The sequence below is a fragment of the Myripristis murdjan genome, chromosome 23, assembly GCF_902150065.1.
Source record: "Myripristis murdjan chromosome 23, fMyrMur1.1, whole genome shotgun sequence".
NCBI lineage: Eukaryota > Metazoa > Chordata > Actinopteri > Holocentriformes > Holocentridae > Myripristis > Myripristis murdjan.
The window spans coordinates 16,275,034-16,293,263 of NC_044002.1; the positions used below are offsets into that span (position 1 = coordinate 16,275,034).

The window sequence follows — 18,230 nt, forward strand, 5'->3', positions numbered from 1 at the left end:
TTGCATGGTTGTTCGGACTCTTGCCATGATACTTACTCACCAGTGTGCACAAGAGCAAACCTGCAAGTAATTAAAGGAAAATTCCACCCATGATTATGTTTCAATTTACTTTTTTGTTATACCCACTTTCTCTCAACTTGTGTCTCATTCTTATATTTCAGGAATTGATCTCCTACATCTCCCAGAATGCTTTTTAACAACCCCCCTGAGATTGGATGTTAACTTGTTGCACTCTGGTCTATTGAGGCTGCTGCTGGTGGAGAAAGTGGAATCTCTGACTCTGTCATGATGGATATGACTCTGTTTCTACAAAATGGTGACTTTTTGAGAAAAACTTAACAAAAACTAATTAACAAAATCCAACATTTATGCTTGAAAAATGTTCTGCCACTGACTCGATTGCACTCCAAATACTTTGTCATGACCAGATATTGTCTGCGTATATCCACTTAATCACATGGATGAGAAAATACACCATCATGCAACCAAATGGAGCCAGAAATGTGCACTACATTTCCAGTGGCTGTTTTTGAACAGTGTTAACAGAAGTCTAGGGGTGGAGTTTTTAAACTTGCTTACCCTGTTGCACACACACACACACACACACACACACACACACACACACTATGGGGTAACTTTGTGGCTAGCTGGGTCTCGCGTGCCATGTCCCAGCTGCCTGAACCGTGATGTATGTAGGGGAACAGACATGGCCTCAGGTTATTAGCTGGAGCACGGGTCACCTCAGCAGTTGATTGTTGCCTTATTCCAACCGTGTTGTTTTTCCCTCTCCCCGAACGCACGCATGTCATCAAACCCTCGGGGCCAGATGAGAGAAATCAAAGACATGTGACCCGCCAAGGCATGGAAGAGGGGCAGAGGTGGGGTGTGTGTTTGTGTTTGTGTGTGTGGGGCTATTAAAACTTGAAAACTCGGCACTTGCAAGGATATTTCATCACTTTTCATCTAGTAAAAATGAGACTATACAGCCACTCTGGAAAAAAAAAATGATTACCTGACATTCATCTGTCAATATCTGAGTAATACTGAGGTTCCCACCTTTAAAAATGTTATCATTTCAACAGCCAGGGACTTACTGTCCTCTGAAAAGTGGTGTAATTTGTTGCAGTGGAACATTTTGTAGTCTTGAGTGTCATTTAATTTTTTTTTTAGCAGAGGTTTTTCATCTCATTGATCATGAATTCCTTTAAGTCATTTCGTCTGCTCAAAAAAAAAAAAAAAAAAAAACACTTCCCTCATTATTTTTGTTCTTGAATTACTGGAGGCAGATGTTTTTTTCCGATATATGGTATGTGTTTGTGTACGTGTGTGCGCTTGTGAGCGTCTGAGTGTGTGGAGGCGGGCCGCTCGAGAAGAGAACATAGCGGTCCCGGACCCTCCTAGTGACCCGTGCTGCAGAGCGAACCAAAAACACACGTAACAGGCCGGGGAGCCTCTGAGGTCACATAACCAGGCTGCATGAGTCACACGGCCCAGAGCGGAGCCAAAATGTGTAAAAACTTCACATTGGCAGATTGGTTTGTTTACATCCTGCACTGGACGTGTTCTGGCCAGCCTGGAGCGAGACACGGCCAAGGAGCGTCTCCTGTCTTTCCTCTCACCTTTCTCTGTCTCTTCTGCTCTACCTCCATTTACCTGGCCTCTCTCTCTTCTTATCTTTCTTTCTTTTTTTTGGTTTCTGGTTTCTCTCTCTCTCTCTCGCACTCCTCTTTCTTGTACACCTCGATTTAAAAAAAATGAGAGAGACCAACTATTGCCAAAAGCACATGACCGACAGGCAGAGAGAAGCAGAAAAATAAAAGAGTAAAAAAAAAAAAAAATCAGTCGAATTAATAACAACACGAAACAGATGGGGAAGTTGCATTTCCAAAATAAAATAAGACATTCGTAAAAAAAAAAAAAAAAAAAAAAGCCCCCCTTCCCAGAGGAATTGCCAAATTGTGAGCTCATGCTTTGTAGGCTCTCTGCTGAATGTCTATTCATAGCGCCAGCTCCAAGATGTCAGACTTTTATGACCCATTTCTCCTCTCGTTATCTGCTGCAACAATTAGGGGCCTGCTAATTTAGCTCTGGGAATATGGAAGTGTTTTCCTGGCTTGGAAGCAAACTCGGGACGGCCCGTGGTGAACCTCTGTGTGCAGGGACTGATTAAAAACTCCATACTTCACATTAGGAGGTAATGAAGGAGAGGTCGGCAAGAGGCTCTGTGCATGTGAATGTGTTTAGGTGTGTGTGTACATTTCTTGCTGAGCTATAACAATGAACAGGGTCAGTCTGGGGTAGCACACCAACACACACACACACACACACACACACACACAACCGGTACCCTCTATCCGCCGTGGTTTTGAGGTCATGCCTTGGCAGAGCACGCTGAAATCCTTTAAAGTGGTGATGTCATCTCCTCATCATGGGATGTTATAAGTGCCGCTGCCTCTCTTCCTGCACCACCTTGAGGTTGAAGGTTTACCTCCCTCCCTTCTGCAGGATTTGACAAACACAGTCTGGAAGCATCTCAGCGTGGCGCTCCCGTCTCCCTTTCTCTTTCCATTTCCATCCACACAGCTGCTTCCCAACATTGGATAGCTATCATTTGAAATATGATACACATCACTGCTGCTGGGTGACAATACTGCATATCAAAAATGTCAGGCTTTCAACAACTGAGGGAAACGGCCGTCTTTTCGCCTTTAAGGCCGTGTGTTTTTGAGTTTATCCATTTGATCTGACATGGGTTTCATTTTCTCATTTTATAGTCGACCATGTGATCGTTAAGTGCAAGTTAAAACATGAAAATCAACAGAACTGGGGTTATAAGGTTTTCAGCCAACAGCGTTAGTATGCTCACAAACTGAGCTGTGTTCCAGGACTGTTTCTCCGTAATAATAGTTATTTTATTCATCTGGACTGTTATATTGCATTACACAGAATCTACTGGCAACGTTGCATGGTTATAGACACCCTCAACTTACTGCTGGTGAAATTTTTGACCAGTACAAATCAGGATGACCAGGATGAATTTGGACAGGGCAGCAAACTACCGCTAGCTGGATAGCATATTAGACTTTCCAAAAAACCTACATTAATAATACAGTTTGGCTTAAGGTGAGGTTAAGGCTTGTTTAAGGGGGTTGGTGAAAAAGGACAACAAATAATGCACTCTAATAAAGAACTAGATCGCCGCTCCAATGAGACTTCAGGACATGACAGAAGTTAGTCAAATGGAATAAAACAATTTTTTTTTTGCCATGTTGATCCATAACTGACTAATGAAGCAGATTCAGATTTTGTTTTCAGAAGGTATGAATCTACGGGCCATAGAATAAAATCCATACTGGTTTTGGATTACGAAAACATCTGGCTTCATAATTTGGATAATGCAAATTGCTGGTGCTTACTTGACAAAAGGTGTGCCAAAGTTTTTTCCCCGGATGTATGGTAGATCTACGATTTTGACGATGATTTTGGTGCCATTCCACTCATCATATATCTGGAAAGGTAACCAATGGGGGAAAAAAAACCTCTAAAAAGTCAGTGTACCTCTTGATATGCAGTAGGTAACATAATAGGTAACATGGCCTTGCCTACCAAGTCTTAAACCTGCAGTACGAAACATTCCCAGCTTTGCATGATTTGTCTCCCTCCAAAATAAAATGTTCTCAGGAATGCCTTTCAGTTTTCATGTGCAAAGAAAAAACGGGAGGAAAAAAAAAACTTTGCAATATCAGCAATAATGCAAAACCCAGCAGGCGATAGGCTCATTAGTCATCACTGTGTGAACTCATTTTGCACCGACTTGGTAACAGATGTTTATTTATATGTAAAAGTTCCATGCTGTAGCTATAATTATGGACTGATTCCTCCTTATTTTAGGGATAATGAATAATAAAGTGAAGGTGATACATTCTCACCCCACAATGGATGAGTTGCATTTTGAAATCCAGCTCTTCATCTCGGCCTCCACATTCGTCAGCTCGAATATTGTTGCCTGCCATTCACTTCAACATCTGTTTGGACCGTCAGCCAGGTCGTTTGCCTTTACATGGACACCGAGCAAAATGTAATTGCAACCACCTGAAGGTTCTGGGCTCCATCAGGCCCGGGCCGGCCAGATCCTAATCTTAGAAGCTGGATCTCAGGGTCACAGTATGATCTGCTGTTACAGTCAGTGTAGAGTGCAAACTTCGAAAGGGGAGGTAGAAGTATATCACTACATATTCATGAATATAAGAGTGCACACAGATACACACAGACACACTCCCTTACACGCATTAAGAGGGTTAATGCACTGATCTGATATACAGTATGTGCCTGTCATGGAGAGCTGGATCATCTTATGACCACTCAGTTCAGTTTTTTTTTTTTTTTTGCCATTTTGACCCAAATTTGGCTTCATGGGGCTGTTTTCATCATACTGGAGGTGTAACCTTCTGGAAATCTGGGGAAAAATGATGTCCCAGTGACCAGTGACCTGGAATTGTTGTCACTTAAAAAAAAAAAAAAAAAAAAAACAGTGAAGAAATGCTCCAACATTTTGGGCAAACTAACCTTTTTCTGACTTACCCAGACTAAGACAAGACGCTCGATACCATTTTCACCTCTGTACGTTCAGTGGTTCAATTCCTATGGGTAGCATTTCATGTTAGCTTAGCATAAAGACTTAAAGTCTATGGGAGTCGTTAGCCTAGCTCTGTCAAAGTGAAAAAATAAACCTTTTAGCAACTCCAAAGCCATCTTATTTACACAATGTGTTGTGTGTATTTGAAATACATGTCTTGGAATTGAAAAAAGAGAAGGGGTGCCATTTTGGAAGAAGTTAATTTGTTCCTAATCTTCCTATACCTTCAGCGGTGAGAGAATGATCATGATAGATGGAAGGATAAAAAACCTCTCCTGAAACGACAAAAAACAATTCCAAGACATATATTTCAAATGCATGTGTGTAAATAAGACCGCTTCAGAGGTTCTGTAAGGTTTTTTTTTTTTTTTTTCATTTTGATGGAGCCAGGCTAATGACTCCCATAGACTTCAAGTCTTTATGCTAAGCTAAAATGAAGTGCTACCTATAGGAACTGAACCAGTGGATACAGTCACAATCTTGTCTGGGTAAGTCTGGGTAAGTCAGAAAAAGGCTATTTTTGGAGCATTCCTTTAAGACACTCTCATTATTTCGTTGATTGTACTACCATGAGTCATTTAAACATAAAACTCGTTTTTCTTTAGTGAAATACTTCTGCATGATGTAGCCAGACAAGATAAGATTGTGTGCTCTGTATGGTATACATCCACTTTGGCTGATCACTACAAAACATATGTAAAGTAAAATGTGTTTGGAGAAGGTTTTCCATTTCTTAGAAATGGTTTCTAAGCCTACCAGCTGCAATCAGTGAGGTTTGTTTTTTTTTTTCCACTCACTTCCACTGCAGATTTGCCTTATTAGAAAGATTGCGTTGAAGCATAAAAGTGCAAAGGCTCTTTCTGTCTGTTAGCTTCCTTAATGTAGTATCATTTTGAATCAGACGTGGAACAGTATAGGCTTATTAAGCATTAAAAGAAGTCATATTACTAACCAAAGTCTGACTTCCCAAAACATGTAATTTTGTATAATTTGTTAGGGGTTTGGGCTGTGTCTGAGTTAGGTAGCCTTAGTGGGAGAAAAAAAAAAAAAAAAAAAAAAACGATGTCCTTAAATGAACCTCTCCCTGCATCCAGGCGAAATACTATAATTATTGTCTCACTAACTGCCACAACTACATGCAAACTGCGATGTGCAAATTGTAATGTAGTGTGAAATTTTCTGTGAATATCCTGTAACACAATGAGATTTATTGTCCCAGGAGAAATTCAGTTTGCAAGACCGGGGGAAAAAAAAAAAAGTAATGCTGACAGCATGAAATACACCTCTCTGGCCTCTCCAACCTCAACATGAAAATGGCGTCCCTAAAAATATAATCAGACTTAATTGAATATAATAATAGCTGACTTCAGTGACACTGCTTTGGAGCTGCTCATAAGTCAGTGCCAAAGCCGTGCAAGGCTGGAAGAGCGTATTGTTCCCCTGAGGAATGAAATGCTGCTTTTGCAATTGCTCCTGTCATCCTGTGCAATAAACATAAGCATATCCACAGACACTTTTAATGCATTTTAATTGTTGGCGTTATTGAATTTAGTTGGGCCTGTATATGAGGTCTGCCTGGGAAAAAAGGCCTTTGGTATCTACTTGACTCTTTTAACTGGGAATATAAAACTAAAAGCTAAACCATAAAATATCCTACTACACTGAAATATCCTACTTTTTTCTACTTTCTTAGGGAAATAATAGCACAGCATTTCAAAATAAAGTTACAAGGAGAAACTGTCAAACAGCAAGCAGCTATGCTATTGGTCAAATTTATTGCACCACATAAAAGCTAGTCATAGGAGGCTTGTCATGATAGAGGAATTAAAAAATAATAATAATAAAAAAATCCATAAAGCATAATAAACTCATTGTAGTGCAGATACACTCTAAAATCCTGTTTTTTTTTTTTTTTTTTTCAGGATTATCATAGTCAAGATACTATACTAAGGCACTTTAAGGTCATAGTAAACTCACTAGTCATGACACCAGACACACAATAAGGAATATTATAAGGGTTTTTTTTTTCTTTCGTCAGGGTTGACTCTCTGTCTCTTGAAGCCTGTATGTATTTGACTCCTACACGCGCTGGTATCAACAGGAAAAAGGCAGCCAATGAAACTAATTGGGAGGTGTGTGTTTTATGAAAAGAACAGCCTGTACTGTCCCGGGATCCCACCCACAGCGCTCTGACTGGCTGCCTCCTAAGTGGTCTGCTTCCCTTCTCTCCGCTCTGATTGGAGGCAGGGAAAGCCAATAACTAAATTTTCACTTCACCCCCCCTCTCTTCTTCCTCAGGACGTGCCCTTGTTGTTTTCAACTTTGAGGAGAGGAGCGCAGTGAGACGATCCACCACAGCCAGCACAGTGGTACATTAAATCTGCCCTCAAGATGTGCTGCCATAGTGAGCGGCAGTGTGTGCAATTTGCCTCCCTGCACAGAGTGTGATGGATTTGATTCCAACCGTAGTCATCCTATGATTAATTCTGGAGGGAGACAAAATAACACAGTAAAAGTTCTCTACATAGTGGTGATATCATAGGAAGGGGGGGAAAACTGCAGCAAAAATGAGTCAGTGTAATCACACCACTGCAATGTTATAGGAATGATATAGATATATCATATCAGATTAAAAGTACCATAAAACACAATAGTATAGGCAATATAAATACACTATAAAACAGTAACACATTCTACACTTCCAATGCAAGTCCCTACAGGAAAACTATAGGAATATCATAAAAAATACCATAGGATTTTAAAACATTTCCACAATGTAAAATAAGGTCACTACAGAATATTACAGACAGAATCTGAATCCTATAGGACTATCACAGAAAAATCACAGGGGCTAAAAAAAATACATGTGTATGCTATTGAGCATGCACAGGTCACTACACCCACTGTAGAGTACTGCACTCATCTGAATAAAAGTATGGAATAATAATCAAAATACAACAAATGATTAAAAATTAAAATACCATAAAGTATGTATTGACTATAGAGCGGCTAAGACTAAGAATTCCCTCTAGTAATATTTGTGATTTCTGATGTGCACTCACAGCCTGCTGGTTGATTTATAATATTGTTTCACTATTGTCTGTTATTGTTTGTACAGCCCAAAACATTTAAAGCCTTTAATAACAGGGTTGTGTATCAGATCTTTGTAGCCTCTGCAAGGCTTTGCAGTGACAACAGTGTATGAATTTACACTTAAAACTTTGGTGTGCGTGTGTGTGTGTGTGTGTGTATGTGTGTGTGAGTGAGTGTGTGTATTAAGGGTGGAGAGGAGGAGTGGTTGTAGAGTTTGCAACCAAATAAATGAGCGCATTAATTACACCAGCAATGCTTTTTAATCAAATTGCAGATTTAAGAAAAAAAAATACAAAAAAGAAAAAAAAAAAAAAAACATACATGATGTAAAATTGATTATTAGGCTCAGCTTTGCAACCTTTTATTTATCTTAAAAACAAAATAATGAAAATATTTATTTACAAAACTGCACAAAAATGTCACTTTGGAAAGCCATACATACACCCACAAAAAGCTCAACATAAATAAGTTAGTATAATTTTCTCAGTGTTTTTACATAAAAAAAAAAAAAAATTATACACACAGGTACACTTCAAAGTTTTACACCAACTCGTGAGGCAGTGTAACTTTGTCTTTTTCTACCCTCAAAAAACTGAGAAATTCATAATAGTGCAATTGCATGTTCCACATGAATTCCACACCACAAAAAAAACAAATTGCTGACTGATTCACATATTTGTGTTTGCATAATGTGTAGCCCAGTGATTTGAACGAGGCCTGCATCATATCCGTTAACCTGGACTACACCATGTATTACTTCAGGGGGATAAATGACCTATAAGTCATGAAAATACTACTTATCAAACTTAAAATAGAAAGAAAAATAGTCCGGCCTATAAAGAAATACTGCTAAATTTGGTTGGATATTGCTTAGCAGTCAAGTCACACCACCCCCCCAAAACTATAAAGGCACAAACTTTGGCAAATATCTATCCCTCAAAATAAAATTATCAAGATAACCCAGAAAAAATGGGGAGGGAGAGGGGGATAAGGACACATTATTTGCATGTAAACTTAATCTGTCAAGGCTCGTCCCAGTTACATTAACCCTCAACCTACAGTGTGACCACCTTCCAAAGCCACAGGGCCTTCAGAACAAGATATGAACACTGGGACAAATAAAGCCATACAAAAAAGTGAAGACATTTGTTTCCACACATAACCCTGACTTTTTGAAATCTGCATTTTTAACTTACATCAATTACCTGAATAAGGATACAAATGACCACTTTAACAAAATATTTCTCTTTTGGAAATTGCACTGCAATTCCCCGAGTCAAATTCACACTGTTATTCAAACATTTAAACATAAGTATGAAAAGCATATTACATTTTTTTATGTGCTACATCTGAAACATAGGTAGTAGAAAAAAAACTGAGCAAAAAGGAAAAGAAATCCATTTGCACACTGCTACATTGTCTGCTGCTTTTGAGGCAATTTAATTAAACTGAGTGCCAAAATTTGATAGTGTACATATTCAGTGCTTGTGCAGCCTCTCCTCCTCCCGTCTCAGGAACAGGCTGCGTTTTTATTTTCTCTCTCCTCTCCCTGTGTCAGGTGCTGAGAAAGGCTACAGTATCCCACCAGCGACAGGACTCCCTGCTCTGCGGGACATAAAGAGGAAATAGGCTGTTGAATGGTGCAATTGAAAGAGCAGTTGCTCATGCTTGATATCTCCCATGCAGTCATGCACACGCGCACACACACACACACACACACACACACACACACACACACACACACACACACACACACACACACACACACCGAGTTATGACAGGACAAACAGTTATAGCATGAAGGGCTGCAGGCAGTAAAAGCCACCATGCAAACTGCAAGTGTTTTCAAGGGCTGATGACGTGCTACTGTACATTGCTGTGGAGGGAACAATTTGTTTACCCAGATAAAGCTCACACTACACATGTGTGGCACATGCATGCTGGCTTAAAAACAAAACTTTCTATCTAGAATCTGTCTGGCAGTTCATAATTTATTCTAGGTTCAGGGTCAGTATGCCATGCAATCCACAGTATCACATCACACAGTAAACAGTGATAAAACTGAGTCCTAACCTCATCCTGGTTCAATGTAGTACTGTCCTGCTGTCTGGCCTGCTGGGTGTTAGCTCCCCACATGTCACTGTCTGGCCTCCTGGGCAGTGTCGCCGATCTTCATCATCGTCATCGTCATCCTCGTCGGTATGCAACCTTTTACTCTGACACTCGCTCGCACAGCCACCTGGCAGAAAAGAAGCGCACAGACAGAGAGTTTACACAGCAGTCGTGCCGAGCTGCACGTCCACCTTCGGCACCTGACAGCCCCGGCGGGCTGCTGCCAACCGCTGGGAGGCCGCGAGAGATTTCGTGATAGCCCGAGGTTAGTGTAAAATTCTGAATAGGAAAATGGCACATTGTTCAGCAAGCTGCGGTGTAACCTAACGCGCCTCTGGGACCTTACAAATCCGCATGTAAGTGTTGCTTTCTTATGAGGTGCAGAACATCCAGGTGCAGTGCACGGCATCGCCCTGAACAATAGCAGACTTCACTGCTCCCTGTAGGGAAACGGGAGGCGAGAGCGCAGAGTCGGTGCCTCAGTGACACTCGGGCAGGGGCGGATTTTTTCGGACGCTCCATCAGCTTGGCTTACACATTAAATTCCGCAAACCACTGTTTACAAATCATGCACCCTGGTTTGTGCATCTTCTAGTGCTGCACAGGAAATTAAAGAAGGAAAAAAAAAATAGCGACAAGTTAAATAATGTGAGGTAAATCACCTGAAACTCCTGCAGGTCTTTTCCGCGAACCCGGTCTGACCGCCTGGGGGTCCGGCTGCCTCTCAGTCCTGTCCTCGGCATCATGTGGGTCGTTATCAGCGTGCAAGTCCTCATTTCCACGGGGACGCTGGCGCGTGTGAGGCTGTCTGACATAGTAATCCGCTGGGTCGCTGACCACCTCCCATTCACAAGTGCGCGGAGAGAGCGGTCTGTCGGTAACGGGGTCGTAATCCCACCGCTCTGCAAAAACCCGCTGCGCTTCGTGCATTACAGCCCTGACATACCTCTGATGCTGCTCGGGGTCAGGGGTACCGAAAAGGTTTCGGCACACCGGGGGTTTGGCGTTGTCTGGCTGCCTCGCGTCTACCCTCTCCAATGTCGGACTCGCATTAGAAAGGCGAACATCTGACATTTTGTTGCACATATGACACGGAAAACAAAAACAAAAATCCAAGCAACAATCAAAAAAAGCCCTCAGAAACCTCGTTTTATTTTTCCAAGCAGTATTCCTTTCAAATGCAAAGTCACAGGTCTTATGCGTGCATATTCTGCGCGTATCATCCAAAGACGGACGCGCAAAGCGAAATAAAGCGTCTCCAAAGTGCAGGGGGGTTTAAAAAGGGCCACTCCTGTCAACTCCGTAGTAGGGCAGAGGAAAAACAAGTCAAGTCACAACAGCCAACATGGCGTTAAGAGGAGGGAGCTGCGAGTGAAGGAAGAAAACTGACATCGAGGACTATTTAAACAGAGAAGGGAACTCATTGGTCTTCGCACTAGGACCGCCCATAGTGCTCTTATAGTTGAACAAAGCCGCAGCAGCCAGAGGTGCATTAACTTTACACTTGAATGTGGCCAAATTAATCTGCTTGATGAGCTACATGCATCACAAAAAAAGCAGTGTTGTAGTTCAAAGTGCACGGCATTGTTTTATCACTTCATTTTCACAGCATGTAATTTATCAGGCCTGTGAGGATCAGCAGCAAGATGGCCTGCTGAATACACTCTTAACTGAGAAGCAAAAGGTCACAGGTTTGATTCATTCAGTTGTAATTTACATGTTATCAAGCACTGATCTACTCTGAATATCAGCTAAATGCCTATTATAATAAAAAATAAAAATAAAAAAAAAACAATTGGAAGACAGTTGTTGATTCTATTCACTATTCACAGATTTCCCACCACCACAGTGGGTTTAAGCCTTGCTCCAGTCTGAGGTTTATATGCTAATTCCATCAAATCAATCAATCTGCAGGTGGCTCGCTTGAGGAGTGCTGACAAACTGCCTCTGATCTGCCCTGGCATCACATGAGTGGCTCAAGCACACTTTGCCAGGCAGATTGATTAGATCAGTGTAAAACTATTCAGCTGAGCCTCAAGGTTGTAAAAGGACATAGGGACACCGACGTGAGCTTTCAGCGTGCAGGTTAAAAGGAGCAGTGACCCCTTGATTAGGCACAAGTCTGCTTCCTGAACTGGGATGACATCAGCTCCTGAATACAAGCGCCGGCGTCATCACTGGCATGGTGCCTATCGCTGTCAAACTTTGGCAGTGGTGCCAAGGGCTTGGTTGCGTGCTTGGTTGTAATTGCTTATGTTTGACAGCACTGGGGCATCAAAAGTGGCACAGTTCCTTCGGGGACAAAAAAAGATGATTAAATGTCGTACTTACAGTTTCCATCTTGAAATGCCACTTTCATTTCTTGACAATTTGTGAAATGGGCCTACACTTACAGGAAATGTGTCTCCCATTCATACAAAGACTGAACATTATTCTTCCCATTTTTGTGAAATGCCCTTTAAAACCTGGAAATTACCCAATTATGTTTCCATGTACACCAAACTTTCCAGACTGGTATAGAAGGCCTCCAGTGTGTGAACTTGTCAGCAGTAAACACACACTTGTGACCCTGGAGTTCATGATGTCCAGGGCTCCTGAACTCTTGTCTGGTGTCACCCTGCATTCCTCTGCAGCATTTGCCAGTCAAATCACCGAGCCTGCTGTCCAGGCCATGCTGTTTCAATTAACCCCTGAAAAGAGTCAAGCGTCTCGTGATAAATAGAGCGAGGACATCTGTGGTATCAATGCTGATGCTGGGATTGCACTTAATGTATAATGCATTTACATTACTGCGCACTACATGCAGGGCTCCGTGGAGGGATCCCATGTCTCAGATCGTGTGGTGATCAAACCGATTAGATGAACTTGACAAAAATGGGGGGAAAAAAATAACATTTGCTTTAGCTCACATGCATAAGAGAAGCTTAAAGGATAATGCTCGTGGGTTTAAGTGTGTGTCAGGAGTCTAGGCTGCCCCTCTCCTTCACATTATTCCTGCTGCTGTCTGCACACAGTCGGCACAGTTGGAGATATCAGAGCTCATTTTACTGACTGTGCAGAAAGGGGAATGGCCTCATAGGCTGCTGTTCATTTTTCTACAACAAACCAGCATCCACACACTTGGAAACTGAACAAACTACATAATTCATCACAGAAAACACAAAGCCTTCATCTTGTTTGGTCGGTTGTTTTTATTTTTATTGGCTGGGTGTTCTGGGTGTATGGCATGGTACAATCTTCCAGAAATTACAAAATGAAAAAAAGGAGAAAATGTTGAGTAGTAAAATGCATCCATACTGAGATAAAACAGAGCTGATATAGTCTGTTAAAAAAAAACAAAAAAAAACAAGAACCATACAATGGTGTGTAATGCATTTAGTCCTGGTCTAACAGTCACAAAAATGCAGAAAGGTCACAGTCCATGTGATTTTATAGCTTTGTAAGATGAGGCACATAGAAAAACAGAATTAGTGAGCAACAATGCACTCTGGAAAAGATCACATCACTTTTAACAAATCAGTATGTATTGGTGGAAAGTACACACATCTAATTTGAAGACAGCCTGTGTGCAAGTCCGTGAGTTTTTGGGGTAGAAAGAAAAAAAAAAATCAGTCTGCTTGGTCACAATATTCTCTTATGTCACTTATCTGCAGTCTGGGTGAGCTGCCAGCCTGAGGGAAAGACATTAACTCTATCTTCTTTTACATCACAACTGAAATATCATTTTACAAGCTTGTATTGAACTCGTGTAATTTTAAACTCACTGTATTATTAGTTTGGTTTTGGGAGTCATGATTTTTGTTGTTGTTGAGGAGGGCTTAATGAGCTATGGGTGTCGACAGTCAAAGTCTTCTCTTTATTGTTGCAGATTGTTTATTGGTGTTTGTTTTGTTCCTCACATTGTGTAATTTACTTCCACTTTGGTTGGAAAAGAGCTGCACATATAGTGATTTTATTACCAGATGCTTATGATTACACAATGTTTGTTTGAAATCACAGCCAGAAATTAATATAGGGAAAAGCCAAATTCATCCCATAATAAAAGTCCTGTACAGTACTTCCCAGACGATCTTGTAGTAGCAAAGCCCAGTCCTTTGACATTTTGCCAACTTCTAAAAATATTACTATTAGAGAAATTTGTCAAATTTAGTGCTAGAGTGCAATCACCCGTACACATGACATCATTTTGCTCAATGGGAGACATTTTAATTGCCACAAGTCGGAAATTTATTCTGGGCCGGCAACCAAGGCCCAACAGGTGATCCCGGCACAAAAGTGACATCTGCCGCTCGCTTCTGCAAAACCTTACAGCACAACAAATGCAACCTGGCGGGCTTGTAGAGCAGCCGAACTGATCAGCCAGAAACATTTATCTGCATCTTTGGCTTGTGGCTGGTGCTCATTTTCCATGGCTGACCCTATATTCACCCATAAGCACAGCCTCTTCTATAGCCGTGTTTACAGCCAAGGCACCCGCAACTCTCAGCCCCAGGGGCTACCTTTCACAGAACTAGGAGATTGCTTCAGCCCGTTGATGTCTGCCTTTCCACTGCAGTCAAAAACCCCGCAAAGATTAGGCAAACTGTCCGCTGGCACATGAGAGAAAACAGAGGTAGACACATCAGTCGCTGCAGCCTGCAGATCAGTGTGTCCGCCCGTTTCATCTGAAAAACATGTTGGGAAAAAAAAATTAGATTTTGTCTCACTGTGACAACATTAACACAATGTCTTTTTGTACCATTGCATTAGCCGACTTTGCCTTACAAACGCAACAATTCTACACCATCAGCAGCCAGCATTAGGTGTAGCTGTAAGCCCCACCCCCAAAGCTCTTATACTTTTGGAAAGGGTGTAAAATAATGACCCCAGAACTTCATTTAGCTCCTGGTCTCAGCGGTGGAAATGCAGTGAGTTCCTCAAAAGGCTCCTAGTCTCTGGGGAAAGTTATTTCGGTAAAAAGTGCAGCTTATGTTTTACGTGCTGATTACGGTAAGAGCACCGTGCCATGCATACTGGTGAGGTATAGTGTTTTTTCCAAAATGTTGTGCACAATGTTGGGTATCATAAACGTATTGGCAAGAAACACAAACACATTTGACACTGACCGTCTCTTACAGCACCATCACCAGTACATGTGGGCCTCTGGTGGTGAGCTGGGGACCCGGGTTAGACGTGTGGCCCGGGTGTCAGGGGACGGCAGCCTTGGAGCTCTGCTTCTTCTTGGCCAGCTCAGTCTGAATCTGATGAGGGAACTGGTCCAGGTGCTTGTTCACACATGGCATGCAGAACCTCTTGGTGTAGAAAAGACTGCAGTCCTGCACACAGAAGCAGCAAAGTCCAGCTACTGTTATAAAGTTACATACCAAAAAGTTGAATTTCTCACTCTGTATTTCAACAATTACCAAATGGACTAACTGATTTCAAGAAATCAGGGTTATGAAACTCAGTGCAGGTATGCTGACTTTGACATCATCACAAATGTCACATTTTGATTTTCAAAGCCAGGATGGGCATACTCATTTATTATCGGCAATCATGCTCCTAAATGCCGTTCCTCTGTTCCTACTTTTTTATTATCTCGGGAGCTTGTGTACTCTAGATAAAATGCCATCACACAGCAAGTGGAGCACTTGCAAGCAGGCACGCACACACACTCATGCATGTCCCTCATCCTCCTACACACACACACACCCCTTATCAAGCATGATGTCATTTTCCCAAGAGCAGGATGACAACAGCAATGCTTGTGGACCTTAATCATGCACTGGACGGTAATATGGAGTCATGAAGTAACTCTGTGGAGGACAGTGTGCAGCTGTAGGACATCTTACCGCTCCGACACACACGGTGTTGCTGCACAGGCTGCAGTTTGACCCTAAAACCAGAAACTTCTCCTTGTCTGGATTGAACGGGTCCCTGGTGACAAAACACTCCTCCAGCAGCCTGCCGCACAACAGGAGAGGAGACGAAAAACAGTCCACAATCACGTTTCCATGCCTAAAACGTCAAAATAATCTCCAAAAATCGTTTACACACGCTACCTCACGGCGTTAGCATTAGCATAGCTAGCCGGAGAGCGCTACAAACACTTGGTAGCAACAGGCTAATTTTATCAGGACTTACACGATGGCTCTGGTGTTGGGAGGTTTCTGGCCGTAGTAGGTGAACGGGGTGGCTAAACCACATAAATTACAGGTGAATATCTTTTGAGGGGGTTCATAATCTTGTGTAGTTTGCTCCATCGTGCAACAACAGGAGCAGCAAGTTGGCTGTTCCTGGTTTTATGTCGACTCCATCTGCAGGGTAGCCTATATTTATGAAGCTCTACCGCCACCTACTGGATCGGGGGAGCAACAGCTCAAAACCACTATGCAAGTTGAGGCTGCTACAAAAAGAAATATTCTTCCTATTATTGCTTTCAAATTTAAAAACTTTTTTTTTTTTGTAGCAGTCGAGGTCCATTTGATCCCAGCAATTTAAACCTCCAGATAATTATCATAATAATAATTGTTACACAAGTTTGTGTCAGGTACTTTATGTCTTGTTGACTATTGAATAGCGCTTTAAATAAAACATAACCTACACTCACACCTCTTATGCATCAAAGCTCTTATGAGAATCAAGTTTTTTGCCCCCACATGTCATATGAATTATCAGTGGTTCTGGCACTGCTGCACTGATTCATACCAAATGTGTGCAGGACATGTTATTTTTATGTTTACCCACTTGTCCCCTTAAAAAGTCATTAAATATGAAGCAAGAAAAAGTTTTTATGTATGAATTTAGAGACATTCAACATTGAATGGAGTCAGATTGACCCAAAAGCTAACAGGAGAGATACTGAGATATTGCATTCACCAAAACTCACCAAAGTTACTATTTTTATTTCATTAGAGAAAATGAATGATCCTTTCAAACATTTTTTCAAGCAAGCACTGTACCTGAAAACCCACGTCAGAGGAGAGGTATAATCATACGATAAGTCATGTTTATGTTCCTAAAGACATATGCATGCTGACAGATGTTTTCATATCAGAAAAAATGGCAATCCAATAAACATATCAGAGATGCACAGTGACTATAAAACAGTCAAATCCTCAGATAATAAGTGATTAATTACATTTGAGTGCCCAGATGAGCTGAATAGGCTAGAATGGCATCATAATGCATGCCATTGAATTAATTCAATACAAATATGACTTAGTTAAACTGGTCATTTTATTATAGGCTACCATATAACACTGAGCTGCCTGAATTTATTGAAATGGATACTGGACAATTGTTTGCTGTATATTGCTTATGTAATAAAAAAAAAATGTCACCAATTTCATGATAGCAAGATGGTATTTTAGTACTTCATTAAAGGCACAATCTGTTTACCCAAATACAGTACATGAGACGCCCCGGCTGACCTTTGTGAGAGACTGCAGTGTTTGTGTCCTGATACCCTTTCAATCTGGCCACCACATTCTTAGTATATGTACAAAACAAAGCATGAACTAGCTTAATAGTCAAAGACGTGTTTGTGGTCAAAATAAGTCCTTCAATACTGGCCTTTTCCTGGAAAAAACAACATTTTTGTGTTTGAGTATTATCAGCAGGATTTGTAAAAAAAAAAAAAAAACAAAAAAAAAAAAAACATGTTATTGCACTCTGTGGCCTTTCGCTAAAAAACAAAACATCAAATATGGTTACATAAGGTAAAATGTGAAATACAACAATGGCTTTTGATTGTCTTTAGTACGAGGAAGGAGGAAAACGAAGAGATGACGGACGGCCAAAACAGTTTTTAAGCGACTGTTCCTGGCTGTGGTTGAAGTATTTCACTTCATTCCAGATCTCATGACCGGCCAGCACTTTGAATAACAAAGCAGGCAGTATTCAATACTATGCGGGTACATTCCCTGGTCCAATACATGAAATGTTTATACAGCTACCCGTATGGTGAGAAAGCTACTCTAAATCTGTATCTGTGTGATTAACATAAACTCACACGGTGGTAAAAACAGCAGAAACTCAGCCACAGTGAGGAGTTATGGTGCGTCTCCTGACTGCTGTTGGATGTTTCAACCCAGTGACCTCAAACAAGCCACAGAAAATTTTACATTTGACAAGGCACACGTGGATTTGAAAAGGAATGACAGCCATATTAACCATACCCAAAGACCTTTCAACTGATCATAAACACTGAATCTACAAAATATAAGGGACATATCGGTGATCTTGAGTTGCAGTCCCTTTTGCAGAATCTATAGATGTAATAAGGGAAATCAATAAGGGACAATGGCTTTTACCTGAATTCACCCTGTTAGCAGAGTTAATAAAATTATAGTGTATGATCAAGGTTGAGAAATTATGGGAGATAGGGATGTTTAGGAGGTCATTTTCT

The 18,230-nt window shown here is 41.2% G+C and overlaps 2 protein-coding genes across 2 annotated transcripts; both read right to left on the reverse strand.

The window, feature by feature from the left end:
* Window positions 1-9,261: 9,261 nt before the first annotated feature.
* LOC115355285 (cyclin-dependent kinase inhibitor 1B-like) lies at window positions 9,262-11,222 on the reverse strand. The gene is made up of 3 exons (XM_030046024.1): window positions 10,504-11,222; window positions 9,803-9,968; window positions 9,262-9,334 (listed from the first exon to the last, which is right to left on the reverse strand). Exons 1-2 carry the CDS (start codon window positions 10,925-10,927, stop codon window positions 9,814-9,816), a joined length of 579 nt encoding a protein of 192 aa, XP_029901884.1. The 5' UTR covers window positions 10,928-11,222; the 3' UTR covers window positions 9,262-9,334; window positions 9,803-9,813.
* A 1,790-nt stretch (window positions 11,223-13,012) lies between these two features.
* On the reverse strand, window positions 13,013-16,145 carry cdpf1 (cysteine rich DPF motif domain containing 1). The gene is made up of 4 exons (XM_030046025.1): window positions 15,965-16,145; window positions 15,673-15,784; window positions 14,947-15,156; window positions 13,013-14,505 (listed from the first exon to the last, which is right to left on the reverse strand). Exons 1-3 carry the CDS (start codon window positions 16,081-16,083, stop codon window positions 15,028-15,030), a joined length of 360 nt encoding a protein of 119 aa, XP_029901885.1. The 5' UTR covers window positions 16,084-16,145; the 3' UTR covers window positions 13,013-14,505; window positions 14,947-15,027.
* Window positions 16,146-18,230: the final 2,085 nt, after the last annotated feature.